This window comes from Pezoporus flaviventris, unplaced genomic scaffold (assembly GCF_033815535.1).
Source record: "Pezoporus flaviventris isolate CSIRO_AGI_PZ_B2104156 unplaced genomic scaffold, CSIRO_AGI_Pfla_v1 ptg000023l, whole genome shotgun sequence".
In the NCBI taxonomy this organism is placed as follows: Eukaryota; Metazoa; Chordata; class Aves; order Psittaciformes; family Psittacidae; genus Pezoporus; species Pezoporus flaviventris.
In genome coordinates, this window is record NW_026892571.1 from 10,663,942 (window position 1) to 10,685,435 (window position 21,494).

Sequence of the window (21,494 nt, forward strand, 5' to 3'; positions counted from 1 at the left end):
CAGGACCGGGGCGCCCAGAGCCCGCCCCGGCTCACCGGGACCGATGCTGTCAGAGGCGGGAGGGGAGATGAGGGGCACGGGGGGGTGTTAGGGGCTTTCTGGGCATCCTTGGGATCCGGCAGCGCACCGTGCTGCGGTCCGGGATTGGGGGCACGGGGCGTGGGGCTGCGGAACAGCCCCGGGGAGTGGCCGTCCTCCCGGGAGCGGGGTCTCTCCAGGGACACGAGCGGGGAGCCCGACGGAGGGGGAAAGCCCCCGGACTCACGGCGGTTCCCAGGGCGGGGAGAATTCCCTGCTGTTCTGAGATCCTGGGTAGAGGAAACGCTTGAATTCCTAGAAATGTCTCTAAAGCCCATCTCGGCAAAGTTTCTGTCCCGACGTTCAGTACCGCGTGGGGCTTCATTCTCTGATGTTTAAGTGCTAGGAGGAGGATGAAGGAGGGAAGGGGTGAGGGAGGAGAGAAACCTCCAAGTTCAGACTTTGGACAGAAATTGCACCAATCTCGTGATGGGCTAATGCTGAAGAGGGCAAATGCTATGAACAAACCCTGCCGTGCTTTGCTACCCAGGGCACTCCTGTGACACCCAAAAGCCAGCCAAACCAGGCTGGGTAAGTTCACTTCTGCTCTGTCCTTTGCAGTACCAAAAGTGCTTGTCACTTGGTCCCCCTGCAGCCTCCCAAAGGATGGAAGCACAGAGAAGCCACCCCAAGCCCATGAGGACAGTGTGTGAGCTTGCACACCTAGGCCACCACCAGGCATCTGGTGACAGAACCTGCAGCAAGGGATGTGATCAGTGTCGCCATGACCTGCCCTCCTGTGAGCTCTCCTTACCCCGGCGCCCTTCCAGCAGGCATTGACTTTGGGAGCACAGTATAATTATCTGTAGTATTTTCAGCAGCCCCACAATGGCTTTCTAGGGGCAGTGCATTGTTCTTGACACACATGCATTGTTCCTTCATGTCCATCAATTCTCATTTACTTGTCACAGTGCAGGAAGCATGGAGAGGGGAAAGGAAAGGGAGGGGGAGGACAAGAAGGACAAGCTCAACCCCATTGCCGCTGCAGAGCTTGCAAGGCCCAGGCTGGCTGGCTGCAGACCTGCATCTCTCTGTATCTCCCAGCAAAGAGATGAGCTATGGTGGGGAAGGAGAAATGACAAACTGGGGATGGAAAGGGCAGCTGGAGAGGCATCAGCTTGTGGGATCAATTATTTTCACCCCTAGAGAAAATCCGAAATCAGGGTTCTGCTTCCTAAGATGTTGCAGGCTTCCTCAGCCAAGTTAGTTGGGCTGAGGCAGTGAAAGGCATCAGTTCTCTTGCTTGCCTTTAATCCTTAACTCATCAAGGTCTGCAGTAACACTGCCAGCAATCAGTAATGAGTGTGCAAACCCTACCATTAGTCCCACTGATGAGTGGGATTTTGTAATATGGTTTCTTGTACACATCCTCCCACACTCCTTCCCACACCGCAATCGCATGCCCCGGTCCCAATTTGCTCTCCATGGCACCAGGCGAGATGCTATCAGGGCTGGGGCAGCTCAGATACTTTTTGACAGACCTGGGGAAAGCTGGATGACCGGGAATGTAAGGGGTTGGGAGGACCCCCTGGGCCCATCATAGTGCACTCAGTACAGCCCCATCATCGAGGTGATCTCTGGCCTGGCCTGGGCAGAGGAACATGGCCCAGGGAAAGTCCACAGCAGACCAATTCCTCCCCCAAAATCAGCTCCCAAACTGCCCTCTATGAAAGGGTATAATCACCCAGGCCGTGGAGGGTGTGAGAAGTTGTGATATGTGTTAGCAGGACTGGGGACTTCAAAGACTGCTGCATGGGCTGGCGGGAATGTCAGGAGTCCAAACTGAGCACAAGATGAGCTAGTGAAATCCTACGTTCTGTGGAAGGAATATAACCAAAACTGGTCAGGAAGCAGAGTCCTGTAACCATCCAGGATGGAGCCTACTGCTTTGTTTGAGCCACTCCTCAAGTCAGGGATTGGGCCGAGGAGCTGCACTGCACAGCCCCAGACTTGGGCAGATGCACTGCTGCCTTCTCAGAGTAGTTTGGGGTTTGGAGCCTCAGTTATAACACCAAAACGGCTCCAAAACTTTGCTTTTTCTGAACTTAAAAAAAAAGAAAAAAAGAAACCGGAGAAAGTTGCAGGCACAGCATAAAATAATGCCTGGCATAAGATTAAAATAATTGTGAAAAAAAAAAAAGTATATGCTTTTATCAGCGGGGTAATTAGAAACGCTTTATAAACGATAGTCTTTATTCATACCACTGGTAGGAAGTCAAAAAGTGAGAGAATCTCTTTCATAGTACAAGATATGCCTCTTAATTAAGGGCTGCATGCCCCTAATTTATTAAAGCTCATCTATTCATCACGTGCATAATTGACGCTGCAAAAAAAAAAACCCAAATAATTACAGTGTAAGCTCTTCAGCGCGGTTTTGCCCGGCTTGAGTCCTGCTGCCGAGGAAACGCAAACACCCCCACCCCCCCAAAAAAAAAAGCCTTTTTCGGCTGAAAATCGAGCTGTTCGGCAGAGGCGGCCGCGTCCCCCCCCCACGGGGGCTGTCTCCGCCCGGGGGTGCAGCACCCCCCGCCACGCTCGGCAAAGCTCCTGTTTGGAGACGCGGCGGGGCCGTGACAAGCCCCGCTCTGGGGAGGGCGGCGGGGATGGGGCGCGGCGGTACCCGATGGGAGGAACCGGGCCGGCGGCGAGAGGAGGCAGAGCCGCGATCTTCTAAAGTTTCCTCTTCGCCTGATGATCATCATCAGCCGAAATTACCCCCGCGGCTTTTTTTTTTCTCTTGCTTTTTTTCGTTCCTTGCCTTGCTGTGATTACAGCCCTGGACGGTGCCTTAATAGCACAGCTCCGCTGGCTGCCCGTGTCATTAACTCCTAATTCATTTCGGGGGAAGGGGGGAACTCCCCAAACAAAATCGCCCCGAAAAAAAAGAAGAAAAAAATAATAAAAAGGAAAATAAAAGTGATTTGGCCCCGCCCCCCCGCTGCCGAGCCAATGGCATGAGTCACCCCGTGACGTCAGGCCCCAGCGCTGGTTCTCATTGGTTCGTGGGGCGTCTACACTACTTCCCAAAGGAGGAAAGCGCCTGGGAGCCTAGAGGGGGGAAAAGGGGGGCGGCCCCGCAGAGCCCCACTCACACCGTCCCTGCGCAGGGCCCGGCAGAGGCGCAGCGCAGCTCCCCGGGCGGCCTCGCTCCAGCCTCCCTCCGTTCCCGTGATGGCTTCTCCTTCCAAGGCGAAGGAGGTTTTCTCCTCCGATGAGGAGGGCCCGTCGGCCGGCACCGAGGAGCACCACAAAGTCAAGGTGTCCAGTTTGCCGTTCAGCGTGGAAGCCCTCATGTCCGACAAGAAACCCCCCAAAGAGCTGCCGCTGCCCGCGGCGGGGACCAGCGCCGACGGGGCGGCAGTGGGCACCTCCAGGAACCTGCTGCTGTCGGGCCACGGCTCCCGGGACGCGCACACCCCCCCTGGGGCGCTTACAAAAACCTTCGACACCGCCTCGGTCAAATCGGAGAACTCGGAGGACGGCACGTCCTGGATTCAAGAAGCGGGGAGATACTCCCCTCCGCCAAGTGAGTGCCCGGGGAAGTGGTGTCGGGGGCTAGCGGGTGGCCAGGGAGGGCAGGCGGGCACCGCTCCGGCCGGGAGCTCCGAGCACCGGCCTCGGGCAGCGCGGCTGCCGGCGTGCCGAGCCCGTCTGTGGCACGCTGGACGTATACATATACACGTATATACTATTTTATGTATGTATTTATAGCTATGCACCCGATTTTTATACGTATGTTACATATTTCTTCATTTATATGTTGTATCTATGTAGTTATATACTTGTATACCTGTGAATGTATATAAGTATATAATGCTTTTAAAACCATAGAAAGTTCAGGAGCTACCAGGGACTAGCTCCCTTTCCTAACACACGGCTCACTGGGTGCCACTTCGTCCGTTTATGTTATCCCGTTGCCACGAGAATTAGGAATTTTCCTCCCGTCTCCAAACGTTGCAAAGCAACCTCTTAAAGTTGGGAATTGTTCCTTCCAGCCTTGCGCGCTTTCTGCGCGCCGGGTCCTGACGCTGTCTCCTCTGGCACGGGTGGTCGCTTCTCTCGCTCCTTGAACGCTGCCTGTCAAGCGTTCCCCGAGCCGGGCCCGATCTCTTTATCCCTGGATGTCTCCCGACCGTGTTCCCACCGCTTTAAGGACAGGCAATCAGTAGGTGACAGGTCACCTCTTCAGCCTTTGGGCTGTTGGGAGCCGCGCTGCTGGGTCTGTGCCGAGCTGCGTTCTGCTTTCGGTAATAAACCTTTAAAAAAGAGAGGGGGAAAATAAATCAATTGCTTTTAAAAATAAAAATACACAAAGCTACCTACAGGAAAAGGTGAGATCCGCAGCCCGGCGGTACTTAAGTTTTCTGCCCACCGCCAAAAGCCTTGGCGGCTGTACACCTGCATCAGCACATCGATTCACTCTGTTCTGCATCCCCAACATACCCTCTGTAAATTTATTTATTTAAGTCGGTAACTTTACAAACGCTACAACCGTTGAGCCGGACAATCTCGCAGAATTTGTTCCTGTAAACTAATGTTGCGGGAAGGAAATTTAGCTCTATTACAGCTCCTTTATTTTTTTGACAATCATTTCGATTTGGCTTTCAGCCACTTCCTTTCCTTTGCGATAACCCCGAATTAATTTGATTTCTAACGTGCGGGGAGAGAGCCCTGGAGAGGCCCCGGGAGGAAAGCAGCTCGCCCTTGTCATTCCCCGAGCAGCTCCTGTTTGCGATTTTTACCCCCAGTATGCTGGAAATTGTATAAAGAAGCGTGTGCTCCTACCCGGACCCCTCCTCTAAACTGCTCAAAACCCTAGACTTAGGCACGGCCTAGTCTTCTCCTGGTACATTTCTTTTTTTCCCCTTCGGAATTCCTCCTTTTTCTTTATTCAGATCGGTGGTTCAGACGTCTGAAAAATAGCTTTGTACAGAACTTAGGCAGTTCAGGTCCGGTGTTTGCAGCGGGATTTGGGGTTAATAATGGCGATTGGGGAAGGGAAGGTCCTTCGGCCTCAACCGTTTTTCCTTCTTCCCCCGGCCCCCTCCCCGGCCCTCGGGCCCTTCAGAGCCGGTGTGACAGCGAGATGCAGTGACTGGTTCTCCTGCGAGAAGCCCGTCTGCCCGTGGAGGGTTTGACATTAGAAGCAGCTCCTCGATTTACTATTATTAATATTACGAGTGGGATGAATTGGGCAAAGAGCTGAGCAATACGGAGAGGGAGCTAAAGTGATGGTTTTGGCCAGAAACGGAGGTTAACCAGGGAAGAGGGGAAAAAAAAAAACCCAAACAACAAAACAAACCAAAAAAAACCCAACCAAACCCAGGGAAACAAATCACTGCGGCGAGTGCTTGGGGACTAGCACAGGGTAGACGCAATTACGGGGTCTGCGGCGGCGACGACGGTCCCTGCTTCTTATCATTGTTTGGCAGTCCCTTGGGGGCCGGCGGGGGAAGAAGCCCATGAAGACTCGGGGTGTATTCCCGGGGGGGAATTCTTGTCCTGGATTTAATGTAAAAGCTGGTTGTTGCCGTTCCTGCGCAGCAGCAGCCGGGGCAAAGCCCAGAGCCGGGGAAGTTCTGGGACGGGGCGCGATCGCCGGAACCATGGGCTGCCTCGTAAATAAACCCCTTCCGGCCTGGATGAGCAGGAGCCCCTCTTAGCCGGGGCTTTAGAGAGCTTCTCTTGGAGAAAAGGCTGCCTTTACAAATAGAGAGTGGAAATGCGGGGTGACCGGTAGTGAATTTAGGGTCGATTTAGCGTAGTTTTAGTTTAGTGCAGTTTTAGGGGTGAACCAATTGTCATGGTGAGCCCCTTAATTGTTAAAACGCCTTCGTGTGATCATAAGATGGTATCTGACAAGTTGTTTTCTAAGAGGACTTTATTTTTCGCTTTCAGTATCTAGAAGAAGAGTAAGAAGGGTTTAACTTTTCCCCGATGTAGCTGTTTTCTCCCTCCCCTTTCTGAACTTCTGAACACTTTCCTCATGGGATTAATTTTTAATTGCGTGATAAGCACTTAAGCAGCTCCGTGGTGCTGTCTATTTTTAAAAAGAGTAAAGTGAAAGGAGCCCAGAAAACGCGACGTGCAAATACTGACGAGCGTTTGAAGCAGACTGCAGCATGTGTAAAATTTAGCAGCCTCTTAAGGGCAGCCTGTGTGTCATTCTGGATCAAGCTAGGGAGCCAGGGTGACTTGTCATATGCCCTGAGAGTGATTTGGAACACAGCAAATAAGTCACGCTTTTCAAGTCCGCCGTATGCTTTTTAATTATTCTTTAGCTTGCAAAACTATTAGTGAAAAGTTAATCTAAAGAGAAGTCAGCGATGTGCCATCCCGGCACATGTGCCTAACCTGGCTGGGGTTACAAGGGAAGTATAAACGGTAGTAGGTTTCCTGACTTGTATTGGCTACAGATGCTACAGTTATTGGTTTGTTCTGGGGGTTTTGTTTTGGTTTTGAAAAGGCAAAAGTCTAATAGCAAAATGCTGAATGAGATGTGCACTGCTTTTTTTTTAATATAAGGTTTCTTTATACTTGTTGAAAACGGGAAAACATTCCTTGAAAAGTTATTAAGCAGAGGAAAAACTTGCTCTTGAAGAAGAAATAGCAAGAAAAATGCCCAGTTATCTAAACCACAAAAATTATCAGACCCACTTCAGCCGAGAGAAAAATAGATAGGGTTGACTTGCTGCTTTTGGTGGAGAAATTCTGAAGCAGAGCTGAGCTTGTCTTTTGTACTGCTGCAAGAGATTCACTTTTGTGAGTGAGTCTTCTGCTTTTACAAATAGGTTTGCCCCATACTTTGCTAGAGTGACTCGTCCAGTTCTGCAGCTGCCAGGGCAGCTGTTTTGAGTGCTCTAGACCCGTGATGTGACTCCTAAAGCGACTGGCTGTGTGTGTATCTGGGAATCCTTTGTGCCTTCTTTGACTACAAGCTGTCATTTTGAAATTGCTGAGGAAAGATTTCACTTCCCAGGACATTGGCTCAAGTCCTGTGAACACAAGTTTGGCCAGAAGAAGGCTTTCCATAGCCGCTTGCAGAAAGAACCCGTTTTGAGGGTATCACCTGGCAACAGTCCCTTCACATACCCCTCCCTCCTAACCCCATTCCTCTCAAGCACAGCGTCTCTCCAGAGCACACAAGTCTCCCTGCTTTTGTGATAACCAGCCTTTCCCTTCCTTGCAGGACATCTGAGCCCCACTGCCTGCACCCTGAGGAAGCACAAGACGAACAGGAAGCCCCGAACCCCATTCACCACTTCCCAGCTGCTGGCTCTGGAGCGCAAGTTCCGCCAGAAGCAGTATCTGTCCATCGCCGAGAGAGCTGAGTTCTCCAGCTCCCTCAACCTCACAGAGACCCAGGTCAAAATCTGGTTCCAGAATCGGAGGGCCAAGGCCAAGAGACTGCAGGAGGCTGAGCTAGAGAAGCTCAAAATGGCAGCAAAGCCCATGTTGCCATCGGGGTTCAGCCTTCCTTTCCCCATCAACTCTCCTATCCAGGCTGCCTCACTGTATGGAACATCCTATCCTTTTCACAGACCTGTGCTTCCTATCCCACCCGTTGGACTCTATGCTACTCCTGTTGGATATAGCATGTACCACTTATCCTAAGAAGATCAGAAAGACAAAGTGACAGTGAGACAGACTTCCTGCTGGATCATGTCCAACCCTGAGAAGGCAGTACCCCAACCAGTACTGGCCGCTCCTTCTGCACGCTTCTATTTGCCATCCTGAGTGTACGGGAGTTTGCGTTAGCAAAGCAAGGCATCCTGTATGCTACGGGTTGGGCGTCTTCTGAGAGTGCTCTGAGCGCTCAGAGTCTGATCCTCAAAGAAAAAAAATATGTAAAAACAAACAAAAAAAGGATAAAAAAGTTGAGCAAATGTAGGGATTTTATACAGTGCACATAAAACTAGAATAAAAAAGAACGGGCGATAAAGCAATCTCATCTTATTGAGGCAAATATTTCCCAACGCCTTCCTGATGGGGCCCAGCATATGTTTAAAGTAAGAGGGGTGCAAACCCTAAACCCACACTCTAAGTTGCCTTCACTTAATATGGGGGCAGTGGGGGAGGGAAATAAAAAGGAATAATCAAGGATTTGTTGATTGGGTTTTGTTTTTGTTTTTGTTTTTTTTAAAGAAAGCAAAGCCCTTAGCTAGAGACACCATGTAAATAGAAACTAGACCCAGTAGAGCCTGAGTGAAGTTAAGAGCCAGCAAGTTCCTGCATTTCTGGGGGTAAGAAAAATTTCCACACCCCAAACCTCTGCAAATGTTTGCAACAAGATGAGCATCGGGGCCCCTAAATGTAGAGCGCAGCTTCATCCACCATTGGCTCCTGTAATGTCTTTATCTGTATAAATAGCTTCACTGTTTGTAAAGCACTGTGAGGGGAGGTAAAGTGCAAGAGAGGGTTATTAGGCAGTCTGGTCTTTATCTCTTCCTATTGGCATGCTTAGAAATTTTTGGCTACAGCCAGGTAATCTTGGCTCTGCAATGCTCTTTGAAAACCAGGAGAGAAGGAAGGAAGCTTTCTGGGGAAAGAAGGTTGTGGGTTGTTTCCACAGTGGTGGTGAGCAAAGGATTGTGGAACACTTCTGGGAGATGTTTGGGGTTTTTTATTAGTATTTGCAACAGTCTGTGTTGAATAGAAGAACCCCTGAGTCTTCCTCTGCTTCCCTCGCTGAGGATGCCAGTGTGACTCATGCTTTAAGCCCTTCTTAGGTGAGATCCAGGTATCACAAACAAACAACTATGCTGGTAGAATGGTGGGGTGCCAAGAAACTGTGTAATCTGCCTGTCCCTGTGGGAGCTCCCCAAAGTGCTGGCAGTGTCTTCCCCAGGCTTCTCCTTATAACTATTGTATTATATGTATTACTTTTGCTAAACTTTGTGAGAAAGTTACTCCAAAGGCTGTGGAGCACTGAAGGCAGAGCTTCTCCTGGATTTATTTTCTTAGCATGTTGTTCTGGAAGAAAGAAAGAAACAAAACAAAACAAATAGAAAAATTAAAAAAGCCACGAGGTTTTGCTGGTTTTGGTTTGTTTTGACCCAGGCAGTGTCATCGCCTGGTACCCACTATAGATGAACTTTCCCTCTCTCTCCTCCTCACCCCAATCTTCCATTATAGGAAAGTCCCTTTGAAAGGGATGCCTTGTACAATTTTATATATTTTATTGAAGATTTATTATTTCTTATCTCTTATTTCGAATTAAATTAAAAAAGAAAAAACATGTTTAATTGTGTGTGGGTCTCTTAGCGTTTGGAGTTCTTTAAAAGGTAACTTCTCTGTGTGTGTGTTTTGCACCGCTGGGTCAAGTTCAAAGGAATGTTTGGGTTGCCTTTATGATTATTTCCCCTTTCTGAATCTGAATTAAAGCCAAATTTGCAGCACATGAAGGTGAATTGCAAGTCAACAATTCAAAGTCAAAAGCCAAACCTTTTATGAGGCTTCCTTGTTTTTAACAACCACTTTTAGGCGCCTCTGCTCTTTACAACATCGTACTCTGGTGATGTTTCCATCACTTTTCTTAGCTCATGTACCTTTCTCTTTTGCTCAGGACTCTCCTTCTGACTTGCCTTTCCATTGTCTTCAAATGTGTGCTTTAGTGGGTGGCTAGATTCAACCCCTGCGGCATTTGAGGGCCTTGTCATACAGAGAAGATCTGTCAGGCCCCTGCAATAGATGACCTTTGAAGGTCCCTTCCAACACAAACTATTCTATGATTCTATGAATACTTCTGTATAGTGGCACTGCGGGGCTCCCATGTGCTGCCAACACATTGTTTTGAGAGCAGCCCATGTGCTACCCAGGGAGCAGGTGCCAGAGCACTCACTCCGGCCTTTCTGGTGAGGGGGGCTGGAGAGGGTTACTCGGATCAGAGGGGTACCCAGGAGGTCAGGAGTAGTTTACCGTGTTACACCCAAGTCCCGTGCTACACCAGTGTAAATTCTGTTGTAGGAGGCTTGGCATCCCAGGTGGAGAAAAAAGGTTCTTTTGCTCTGTGGAAGCAGATGAACTCAAATGCGCTTCCAGTGCACGGAGGAGAGCTTTCCCCCAGCATCCCAGAGCGAATCGCTCTCCCAACGGGCAGCTCTGCGGCCCGAGGGTGCACCCGGTCCCCCGGGTGTGTTGGGCAGCCGCGCTCTGCGCTAGGCAGCTCCGGCCTCTGCGGTGCGGGGAGGAAACCTGCAGGGGGGGAGGACGCCTCCCGAGTTGGGCTGTGAGGAGTGGGCTGCGGCTCGGGATCCTAGGGCATCTCTCATCATACCCTGCTCGCCTCTCTCCCGGCTCCTAAATAAAACCCCTGTTAACATTCCCGCTTCGCAACTGTAGGGAACAAAGCTGGGGGAATCTAATCGCCACGCAGACTTTTCAAATTAGCATTTACTGCCGCATAAAAACCGGAGACAGCCGCTTCTTTCTGGAGCTCACTTTCTTCGAAGTGCTCTCACCCCAGCTCTGGGGCAGGGGCAGTTACCCCTCGTCCCTGCACTCCTCGCCCGGTTGTCCAAGGGCTAGGCAGGTTATAAATAAACCAGCGGTACATTTTAACCTTCGGCATAAATCAGCTGTGTCAGGGATTACAGCTAAATCTTTTCGCTGGAAATTCTTTGAGCGCAGGAGCTTTGTGTGTGTTATGATAGATCCTTAAATGGATACAGATTTATTGCAGAACACAAGGGTGTTGAAGGAAAAGCTTCCAAATCTCGGTTACAACCTCTGTTATGGGAAAGGCAGGACGGATCCATGACACCATCCCCGAACTTGCGGATGGCATGACAATTCACCCTGCGCCCATTATTAACTTGTTCCAATTAAAGCCTTCAGAAAGGCCGAGTTAATTGAGTATTATATTTTATTAGGAGGGAGGTGTCAAGCTTTACTCATGAGACTTCATCATCGGCCTAATGGGAGCTGCCCCGCAGGCAGATCTGTAACTGAATAAATTACAGCAAGGCAGGGAAATCAGAATGCTATCATTAAAAGCGATGCACTTACCGAAATTCCTCCTCCACTTTCGCAAGAGACTGTGGAGGTGTGGCTTTAATTAGTTATTTTAATGCAAAGTTAAATTGTTCCCAAAGTATTTTCTGACACAAAGCAGATGCGATGATTAGAACTTGAGTGAGAATGAAAGGAGTTGGCATCTGTTCCAGGTACATCTATATATTTTAAATTCCCAATAGAAAGTGAAAAATAATTAGAGCAATAAATAATAAACATTAAAAACAACACGATAAATTATCCCGATCCTTAAAATCCCGACTTGCTGAACGGCGGCTCAGGCCAGCCGGGCACAGAGCAGCTCTCCCGGGACCTTAATTCAAGAGGTATGGATTTGTTGACATAAACAGTTAGGAATGGGCTTTCTGACCGGCTATGGCCCAGCGCTCATTACCTAAAGCCACGGGCGCTCGGAGCCTGCATTTCATGTTGTCACGTTGCCTTGTCAAACCCCGGAATTCCTGCTTTTTTACGGGGAAGGAAGAAAAACTCGCTGGCTGCGGCGCGTCTCTCAGCCGCATCCTCGAAAACGAAGGGGTTTGATCTCCGCCGCGAGCCCCTCGGCGAAGCCGGGAGCAACGGGGACCTCAAAAGCCGTACCGCGGGGATGGAGCCGCCCCCGGCCGAGCACCGGCTCTGGGGAAAGCTCCGCGCCGCGGGAGCTCCGCGCAGGAGCGGGCACCTGCTCCGCTGATCCGGCCCGGGGAGAGCAGGAGGGCTCCGGGGGTCGCAGCTCGGCTCCGGGCCGGCAGGTCTGTGTGGCTGGCGGAGTCTGCAGCAGCGTGTATGTGTGCAACTCTCCCCCCGCCCCGCCCGGCCCCAGTGAGGTCTTCTTGGCGTGGGCACTGCTTCACCGGGGCTGTGTGTACGCGCACACACATCGCTACAGAGGTGAGCTGAACATCACAAGTTTCCATACAGTGCTTGTATGCATAGCTACAAAAGTGCCCAGTGTGCTTACATCTTTTGAAGGAATTTATGGGGTGAGCTGAGAGCCCACGGGGGGCACGATAGGGAGCATGACACAGGACGAACCACCCGCCCGAGAAGCGCCCAGCTCCCCAGGGCTGCGGAGGAGGCCCCAGGCCGCGCACTATTCCGTTCTGCGCGCAGCTCCCGCGCAAGGAGCAGGAGAATCCGAGATGCAGCCGCAGCGGATTCAGCTCAGGGCTCTTTGGATAGGGAACTTAACAGTTTTCTTTCCCCAAAGCATATTTCCCCCTCTGTTTATCCGCAGTTTAATAGCCCCGCAGACCAATTCGTGTCTCTTAAACTTTAAATACATATATATAAAAATCATTAAAAGGAAAAAAAATCCACAAAAAAACATGAAACAACACTCCATAGCGTGACTGTATTTCTCTCGTGCCCATGATCGGTAAGCAGTACGGAGAGTTAAAATAAACCTTTTCCCGGGGTCAGTTCTTGAAGTTCCCCCACTTTCGGCAGTGCCCACATCCTTTGCAGAGAAAGTCTGTCTCTCAAAATAAAAACAAAGTGGTTATTCTATTTTCTTTTTCCCTTCCAATGCAGGAGGTGACTGTTTTCCAGTGAAAAACATTAGGAATTTCAGGGAAAACCTCATCCCCGCACTGGGAAACCCAGGAACGAAGGGCTACGCGGTTCACGGTCCCTTTCGGTGCCGGCCGCCAGCTCGGCGAGTGGGTAACTTCGGGGCTCGTTTTGCTGTTGAGCTTTTTAGGTTTGTTTTGAGTTGGTTATGACTTCTTTAGTCCCTCGATGCGTGTTTCCCACCGTAATCCGTAAGGTATTTGGCGGGTGCTACCAGCAGTTCCCAACTAGCTGCACGAAAGGAATAAAAATCTTTCCATCCATTATATTTCAGTCTTTTAACACCAGAGCAATTCTGTCCCTGCTGTTTTAGTGGAAATACCGGTCTATAAAGCTGCAACTGCGGTATATTTTAAAATGCTACCATTTTTTTAAAAGGGGATTGGAATAATTCTGCTTTGCTTGGGAAGGAAAAGTCTCAAGCAATGTACGCACGATTAATGTTTTATAACACTGTTCAAGGAAATTAAAAACATTCTGTGATATTCTTACTGTAAGGGCAGGCCTTTTTTTGGCAAAATGCTCTGTATATGTATGTGTTTTGAATAAGCAAGAATCTCGTAAAGAAAAAACCATGTTCCTTAAAACTATGCGCTACCCGTTTTATTAAACTGATTATGCCAGCGTTCGGCTCAAAGTTTGTTTTAAGTAGGAATATTTTCCCAGACGTGTAATGGATTGCTTGAAAACAGAATTCTTTGCTTTTTAATGACCTGTAATGGCCAATTCATTTCAACCGCGCTTATCAAGGTGCTGTGTTAAATAACAAACCGGTTCTTGAAAACAAAAAAGTCATAATGAAAAATAAGCAGTCAGAATAATCTCCCATCTCCGAGCCAAAAAAATGCAATAAAATTAATTTAAGACTGTCAAAACATCAAAGCTGAGAAAAGGAGCTGCTAAAATAATGTCTCTTGATAAGGAAATAATAAAAACACACCAAAAAATGTCTACTCAATAAACTCCACTGGATTTGGGGGTCTGCGCTATATTTTATTTGGTGATGAAAGCACTTTGATGTCACTGTATTCCAAACAATTATTATTATAATTTTAAACAACCTGGTGTTTTCCATTACTAACGGCTTACGCTTTGAAGTTACACCTCATAATTTCTTAAATTAAATAAATCATTTTAAGTTTGCACTGGGAGCCTTTTAATAGCAGAGAAAGGAATATCATTATCTTATTGAGAGGCAATTGCAGTGGCTCCAGTTTGGCTGTAGCTGGGGGCAAAGTGGTGCACTATAACAGACATACTTTATTAGCCTCCCATAACTCTTGAAAGAACATTTTTATATTTTCTTTGATTCCTCCCCCTCCCCCTCTTGTTTTAAAGCTGTCCCAACCTTTAATTACTGCCTAATATGAAAAGCATTATTTTTTAATGCTGTGTAATTTACCAGAGGCAATAGGCCAAGTTAACAATTGTTTATTAGGGTTGCTGTTTCACACAGGGCAAAGAATGCTGTTCCAAACCCAACTTTTCATGGGTGGTTGCACTAATTAATACAGTGTCTGAGACTCCTAGGGGGTTTTTAATATTAAAGCCTATGGGGCGGAACGGTTTTTAGAAGTCCAGCTCCTGCTGACGTCCTCCGCCCCTCCCCAGTGATTTCTGCTGCTTTCAAGCTGTTTTGATCCGAGGGAAAAGTCGGCGGGCAGGAGGGGAGCGCCCTCGGAGCCCCGGGGGGGGGCGGCATCCCCCACCCCTCCGAGCCCCGGCGCCCGCCCCGGCCTGGGGCGCTGCCCGCCGGGACCGGCGGCCCCCCCGCCCGGTGTCTTCCCCCCCCGAGGCTTTCCCCCACTCCCCTCTCTTTGATTGCTCCCGTCAAGTCGCTTTCGCTGTAATTTAGGAGGAGGCGGGCGGTGCCGGCGCGGTGGCTCCGTGCGCAAAGGCGGGATCCCCGGGTCTGGCACCGTGGAGGCGAGGCGGGTCTGGGAGCTGCCTGTACCCCCCCTTCTTTCTGGTGCCGAGCAGAAAACTAGGCTGCTTCTTGGGGTGGTGTGTGTCCTGGGGGTACTGCTCCCGAGATTTTAACAGGGCTAATTCAGACTGTCACGGAGCATCAGCCAGCTCAGAAGCAGAGCTGCTCCCTCTCCCAAGCCGGTGACAGTATCCCTGTCCCCCAAAACCCCGAAGCGGCCGGTGAGACCCCGCTTCCCCGGCACTGGCGGGGATGCTGCAGCAGGGACCTCTCTCTTTCCACCGCGTCCGCTGCTCCTCCCCTCCGCAGCAAAAGGGAGACACGGGACATCCATCAGCTTGATAAATGGGGGTTACTCACTCCTGTTCTCCCTCCTAGTTTATTTTCTTAAACTACTGGGCAAAAAGCGTAATGACGGAGCGGACAAACACAGTAACAAACAGACGACAGCTTTATGGATGGAGCTCAGCTCCGAGGGCTGAAGGGTGTTAAAATCCGAGCTCCGCCACTTTTGCCCAGCTCAAGTCACTTCAGTCCAACCTGGAGAGAATAAGAAAAGAAAGAAAAAAAAAAAACCCAAACAAAAACCAACACCGAAAAGCAGCCTTGGCTGAGTTTTAAAGGAGGAGACACTTTACGGATTTATTTTATGGGCTGACCAGGACTGTTCTCCCTGCTTCCTTTGCCGTTAGCTCAGCTCCTTTGCTATTTTTCATGTTGGACCCATGCGTTTCTCCTCCTTTCTCCTTAAGCCTTTCTCCTTTTTGATGTAGCGAGTCAATTGAAGAATGTTGGTCTCGGTTATCAATCACCCAGCTGGGGCTTAAAGGGCTCGGGCTAATCAGATTTAATTGCTCATGTAGCGCCACTCCTGCCCTGGGCCACGACCGACTTGCTCAATTAAACCCCAAATACCTGCAATCAATAAATAAGGAATGACAACACGTTTAAGGGATTTATCCAGCAAAGGAATTGAACTGGAAACAGATTACAACAGAAAAAGGGCCCTTTATAATTAAACGTACACCTCTTAGAGAGGGGAAAGCTATGTGGGGGGGGGGGGGGGGGGGGGAAGTAAGAAGGGAGAAAGGAAAGAAAAGATTAAGAAAGAGAGATCTTGTTCTCTTTGCCTGAGGAAAGGAGAAATGCGGGCTCTGCCTTCCGAGAGGCCGTTCCCGATCACTTACCAGGTTATTTACAGCCCGGTAGACCCGGAGCCCTGTGCGGGGTCGGGGCCGGAGATGCAAGCAGTGCTTCAACCCCCCCACCCCGGCCTTTCCCCGCCTTTCGCCATGGAGTCAGTTCTCCCCTCACACGAGTGTTTTATGTTTAAACGCCTTGGCTTGAGGCGTCATCTTTTTTGACGACCTGAAAATGTTAGTCCCCATGTCCTTAAAAAGAAAGAGAAGGAGGGAGATTTGCTTCGCCAGCCTCTTCTTTGGAACACAGTAGTAACTGACTGAGATCAAATAACACTGAAAGTGCATAAATAATCGCTTTTGGCATATTTGCCATTCCATTATTATTATTTAAAGAACTGCTTTGAAACTAACAGATGCAAAAGCGTTTGCAATTAATACCCAAACATATTACTTTGGACCATCCAGGCATGCTCTTGATCAGGGTTTCCGCATCAGCAGCTGCTGTCTTTTACTGGGATTAGGTTGTAAAATCACCCTTTCAGCAGATCTGCTGTCAGTGTTCATGGAAAGAGCAACAAGGGAAAAAAGGAAGTGGAGGAAGGAGAAGCTGGCTGCTAACCTGGAGGAAGCCAAGCAAGGTGCTCCTGCTCTGAAGTCACGCTGCACAGAGGTGGATGTGTCAAAGTTGTGAGTTGCAGAGAGTTTTGCTCAGCTCCAATTCCAGTGCCTGAATCAAGGCCATTAGTGACTCAGATTGCTCCCTGCACTCCCTGGGGCAAGTGACCCTCCAAGCTGGGCAAGAAACCACTTGGGACCATGGTCAGGTGTCATTTCTTGTCCCTAGTCCCAGGCTTCCAGGGCTGGAGCTCGTACCATCCCCCCCCGCCCCAACACAGCAACTCAGGACAGGATTTGAGTTGGGTGAATAGGTCAGAAGGGATTGTTCATCTAGGGAACTCCTCTCCCTCTTCATACCCCATCCACTGAACAGCTCAGCCCTGAGCTTTGCTCCAGTTAAATATGTCTGCTAATTACTCCACAAGCAGTCATCTTCTGCACAAGGTGTAGGAGGTGATGCTGGCCAGGCAGCTGGGTCCTGTGCTGGTTTCCCATGGCTCCCACTGGGACACAGACTAACCCTAAAGCAAACCTAGCTGTAACAGTGCTTCTCCAGAGCTACTTCTGCACATTTAATGGCTGATCTGTAAGACAATCTTTGTGGGAAGTGAAGGTAAAAATCTTCATAGAAGTCAAGGTGTTGATTAAAAAAACCCTTCAGCTATCAAGGGAGTATTTCTGTAAGGACTTCTGTTTGTTTGCTCCTTAGCTTGGTTTCCTAAGGAAGCTGGGATTATATGATCAAACTGTTACAGCCTTTTGAACTCCTGGGCCAACTGCAATCAAAATTGACAAGGGGGCAGAGGTCTCAGAAATAATCAGGTTGCTGTGATTTTCGCAAAAATACACTGCTGGATAGCAGAGAGACAGATCCTGTTAAATCCCCACTAAGGCTGTAACCAGAGCTCAACTCTTAAGAAACATGAGAAAAGCTAAATGAGAGAGAGCACAACCTTACGAATATGCCAGCAGCTTCTGCCTTGGCTACTAGAGAGAGCAGTTATGAAGCACAATTACCAAAAAAGTAGGCTTCATGTGTTTTGCTGCTCGAGGATATACTTAATGCTTGTATTCATCTTTCTTTGCCACTTTCTAGACCAAACTGACTAGGAGAGCAGCAGAACATCAAAGGGCAGATTGAGGAACTGGCGGAGTCTTCTGGGACAGTTCCTACACTGTGGTTAACAGCATCATCCAGGGCAGCAAACTGCACAAACCTCCCTGGGCTGCCTTGGAGGAAGCCTGAGGATTGGTAGTGGGCCAGGAGGTCAGGAGATGTGAGTGGTCCATGAGTTTGTACAACAGAGGCTTTACCCTCATTGTTGTCTGTGTTATGTCTTTTAGAGTCATGTGGAAGGCCACATTAACAGATTGATGCGACTCCTGTCTAGTATCAAGGAGGAGAGGAAGAATGAAAATTCTCCCAGCCACTTTGATAAGCCTCAAAGCAGGCTCCTGACATCATTCTATTTTTTTTTTTTTTTTAAGTAATAAAATAGATCAAGGAACAAACAAACGTTTGTTTGTTTGAACTATGAAACTTGAGCTGAAAGTTTTGCCTGTATGAAGGCATCTTTGCTTCTTGCACTCTCAGTCGAGCCTGAAAAGCAGTTTTATCAATTCATGTTTGGTACAATTAATACTTAGCCGGACGCTACATGGCACTTGCTTTTGAGGTTGGTATGTGCTGCCACACTTCAGGTTTAGGCAGATGTGCCAGTAGGAAGGTGGGTGGTACTGTAGACAGGCAAATAGACCCATTCATGTGAGACGCTTCACTTCCTAGTACAGAGAGAGCACGATTCATAACTCTGCAGCAAAGGGCAGCAGCCAGTCATTCTACACTGCTGCGAAAGCAACAAGACCTTCCCTGGCAAGCCAAGTACAGAATGAGACATTTCCTCCTTGCTGATGCCAAGTAAACTGGGCCAGTTTGGAATAGCTCAGCTAGCCAGGTTGCCAGCTCATGGCTGTCTCAGGATCTGAGCTGTCATTTAGAAAAAATAAAAGCACAAATGTTTTTGTTGCTATTGAAAATACCAGCACTGACAGCTCTGAAAACTCATACAATGTGAACAAGGTGCAAGAGATTTTCTGAGCCTGTAGAAATGCCAGGTTTTACAGTTCCTTGGGGAGAGAGAGGTTTTTACTCCATGTTGTTGGACTGTTAACTCTGAAGCCTAAGGAAGGCAGTCAAGCTAGAAAGTGTTTCACTATCCACAGGAGTTCAAGATTTGAAGAATCTCATTAAATGGCATCTAAGTTTAGCATCAGGCACAGCCAAACTGGAGATAAACTAAAGGAAAACTTACAAAATATAGAACAAGGGAAAACAAACATGACGAGATTCTTTCCAGAGTATACAGCCGCCTACACATACTCCAGCTAATCCCTACTGGCACATTTCCTTTTTTTTTTTTTTTCCCCCCAGATCTGACCATTTCCCTTCTTTAGAGACTTTTTGCTCTTTGAGGTGAGTGGGGAGGGGAAGGAGAAGGAATGAAAACAGGGAATGCCATGAAAGTCTATTGTGTGCAAGACTGGAATAATCTAAAAGCATTACAAATGCAGAGGAATGCATGGGAGGAGATGGATGGAAATGTCACATGGAGCCAGTCAAGGGGCTGGCCTCACTGGAACATACAGGAATTGGAATGGGAACCAGTTTGTGAAGGAGCAGCAAAGGCCAAAAATCAAATCACACAGCATGAAGTGGAATCACCCATGAAATTCAAACAAACATTCCCCTAAATATCCAAAGTAGTCTATTTATTCAATACCTAACTTTTGTCTTCCAAGCCATGTGAACAAAAATATTGAACACATTAGAATCAGTTTTGATACATTCTGACTTGGACTTCGCACATAGAATAGTTAGGGCTGAAAGGACCTTAAGATCACCAAGCTCCAACCCCCTGCCATGGGCAGGACCACCTCACACTAAACCATGTCACCCAAGGCTCTGTTCAACCCGGCCTTGAACACTGCCAGGGATGGAGCATTCACAACCTCCCTGGGCAACCCATTCCAGTGCCTCACCACCCTAACAGGAAAGAATTTCCTCCTTATATCCAATCTAAACTTCCCCTGTTTAAGTTTTAACCCATTACCCCTTGTCCTATCACTACAGTCCCTAGTGAAGAGTCCCTCTGCAGCACCCTTACAAGCCCCCTTCAGATACTGGAAGGCTGCTAGGAGGTCTCCACGCAGCCTTCTCTTCTCCAGGCTGAACAGCCCCAACTTTCTCAGCCTGTCTTCATACGGGAGGTGCTCCAGTCCCCTGATCATCCTCGTGGCATCCTCTGGACTTGTTCCAACAGTTCCATGTCCTTGTTCACATGTGATGAAGTAAGGCCCAGTCCTTCCTCTAGTTTTGACCTTAAACAGCGAACTGTGAGTATGGTATCTGCAAAGAGCTGGCTTTATGTGGTATGTTTTTAAACTGAAAGATTGTGTGTGTTGGAGGATACAAGAAAGCATCTATAAGGCTATATCCCAACAAGCATTTTTCTGTCCATAAAAGCAAGAATATAAAGAAGAGCAGCTACTGGGAAGTGCCATGTGATGATGTTGCCATAGAGGCAAAACTGTCTGCTTAGAAATACCAATTCACTGACTTTGAGGGATGCAATTTACTTCTGGGATCTGGGAATTACCTTTCTGATACCTAGGGTCTAGGTATCCACCTCCTTGCTGCTCCTGGAATAAAATCAAGAGGAATTAAGCCTCTTGTATTCCTCTGAGCCCTGGGGATATTACTTATTGATAGTCTGTCTGAGGGACCAGACAGTTCTTTCTCATCTTGTGTGGCTGCCATAACAGCAAGGTGGATTCCAGCTCCAGTTCCCACTAGCTTGCTCAAGACTACGAAATAAAGTCTATTATTGGAGAGAGGTAGAAACATGTAGTCTTAGGCTCACCCTAACCTCACTTCTCCCCTGATAGCACCCCAGCTCTGTGCAGTGGAGGTGATTTTAAGACGTTACGGCCTCCAGCTGTCTGCCTCACCCAGCTCCCAAAAGTTGGCAGAAGGTAACTTGTCTGTGCTTCAGCTGCTCCAGTTCATGGTCTGGCTTATTAGCTTAAACTGTTGAGAAGACCAAAAGCTGATTATGCATTGCCTCTAGGAAAGAAAGCACCAAAGGGAGACTCCAGTTGTCTCCTTTGGTGCTTTTAAAAGAATAGATCTGTGTGTATATTTGCTTTGCTCTTTGTATATTAAAATACATTAACCTTGAGAAACGCAAAGTAAATTTACTCCTACAGACCTTCAGCTGATGCTTGGAGCTTGCTTCTTTGTGATATCACGAGAGCAGAAGAGTCACTGGGGCTGCTAAGCTCGCACTGGCACACAGTAACATTAGACATTCCTTGAACTGATGTGACTGTGTTTTATGGTTGGACTGGAAATTCAGACACAACCTGTAACAGCTGGGAACTGATGGTAGAAATGACCAGGATCACCGATTTCTCTTTGTTATTGCTTAAAAACCATCTTCATACCCTGAACAGAGTTCTTTTGGACTAGATTTTAAGATATTATCAACCAAGATTTTAATATATTATCAGTCAAGATAAGCGCGATAGAAAGGAAAGAATATCTTCTTTTTCCAGACAGCAGCTCAGACGCAAAAAGAATAAGGAATTCATCCCAATCACATGGAAACCTCTGGCAGAGTCCCATCAGTTAAATCCTTGCTGGGTTAAATATTCTGATGGCCAAACACACATACAGTGACTCTCAGTGTGCAAGTTTCTGCATTCTACTGACTGGGAAGAAAACCTTATCTTTTTGCTTTCATTTCCTTTCTACAGGAATTTAATAGCTAAAAAGCTGTTGTGAGCCATCACATTAATTAGAGTTCATTGCTTTTGCTTGTAGTATGCACCAGCATAACAGTAAATTCTAATAATCCAAACAAAAATCAGTCTGTTTCATAAAACATAATCTCTTTCTGGTGTCTGAGGAGAGCTATCAATTCAGAGACTCGATCTGGTTGTGCCTGAAGTCAATGAGAAAGCTATTAATAGTGTCAGGATCAAGTCAGTTCACTAATTTGCCAAATTCCCCATCATTAGTGTGAATTAATGAGATCCTACTGGAGCTGCCTTTTGGCTGTAGGTGAAACGGAACATGCCTGGCA

At 48.2% G+C, this 21,494-nt stretch overlaps 1 protein-coding gene across 1 annotated transcript; it reads left to right on the forward strand.

Annotated features, from left to right (window-relative positions):
* The first annotated feature begins 3,115 nt into the window (after positions 1 to 3,115).
* Positions 3,116 to 9,316, forward strand: MSX2 (msh homeobox 2). Its single transcript, XM_061456689.1, has 2 exons — positions 3,116 to 3,604; positions 7,268 to 9,316. Exons 1-2 carry the CDS (start codon positions 3,250 to 3,252, stop codon positions 7,690 to 7,692), a joined length of 780 nt encoding a protein of 259 aa, XP_061312673.1. The 5' UTR covers positions 3,116 to 3,249; the 3' UTR covers positions 7,693 to 9,316.
* Positions 9,317 to 21,494: the final 12,178 nt, after the last annotated feature.

What these genes read in the sequence shown, in the direction of transcription:
- MSX2 (XM_061456689.1), top strand. Translation starts at nt 3,250, where the DNA reads ATGGCTTCTCCTTCCAAGGCGAAGGAGGTTTTCTCCTCCGATGAGGAG. An exon ending in GAGATACTCCCCTCCGCCAA is followed by an intron (nt 3,605 to 7,267) that starts GTGAGTGCCCGG and finishes CCTTCCTTGCAG; the next exon opens with GACATCTGAGCCCCACTGCC.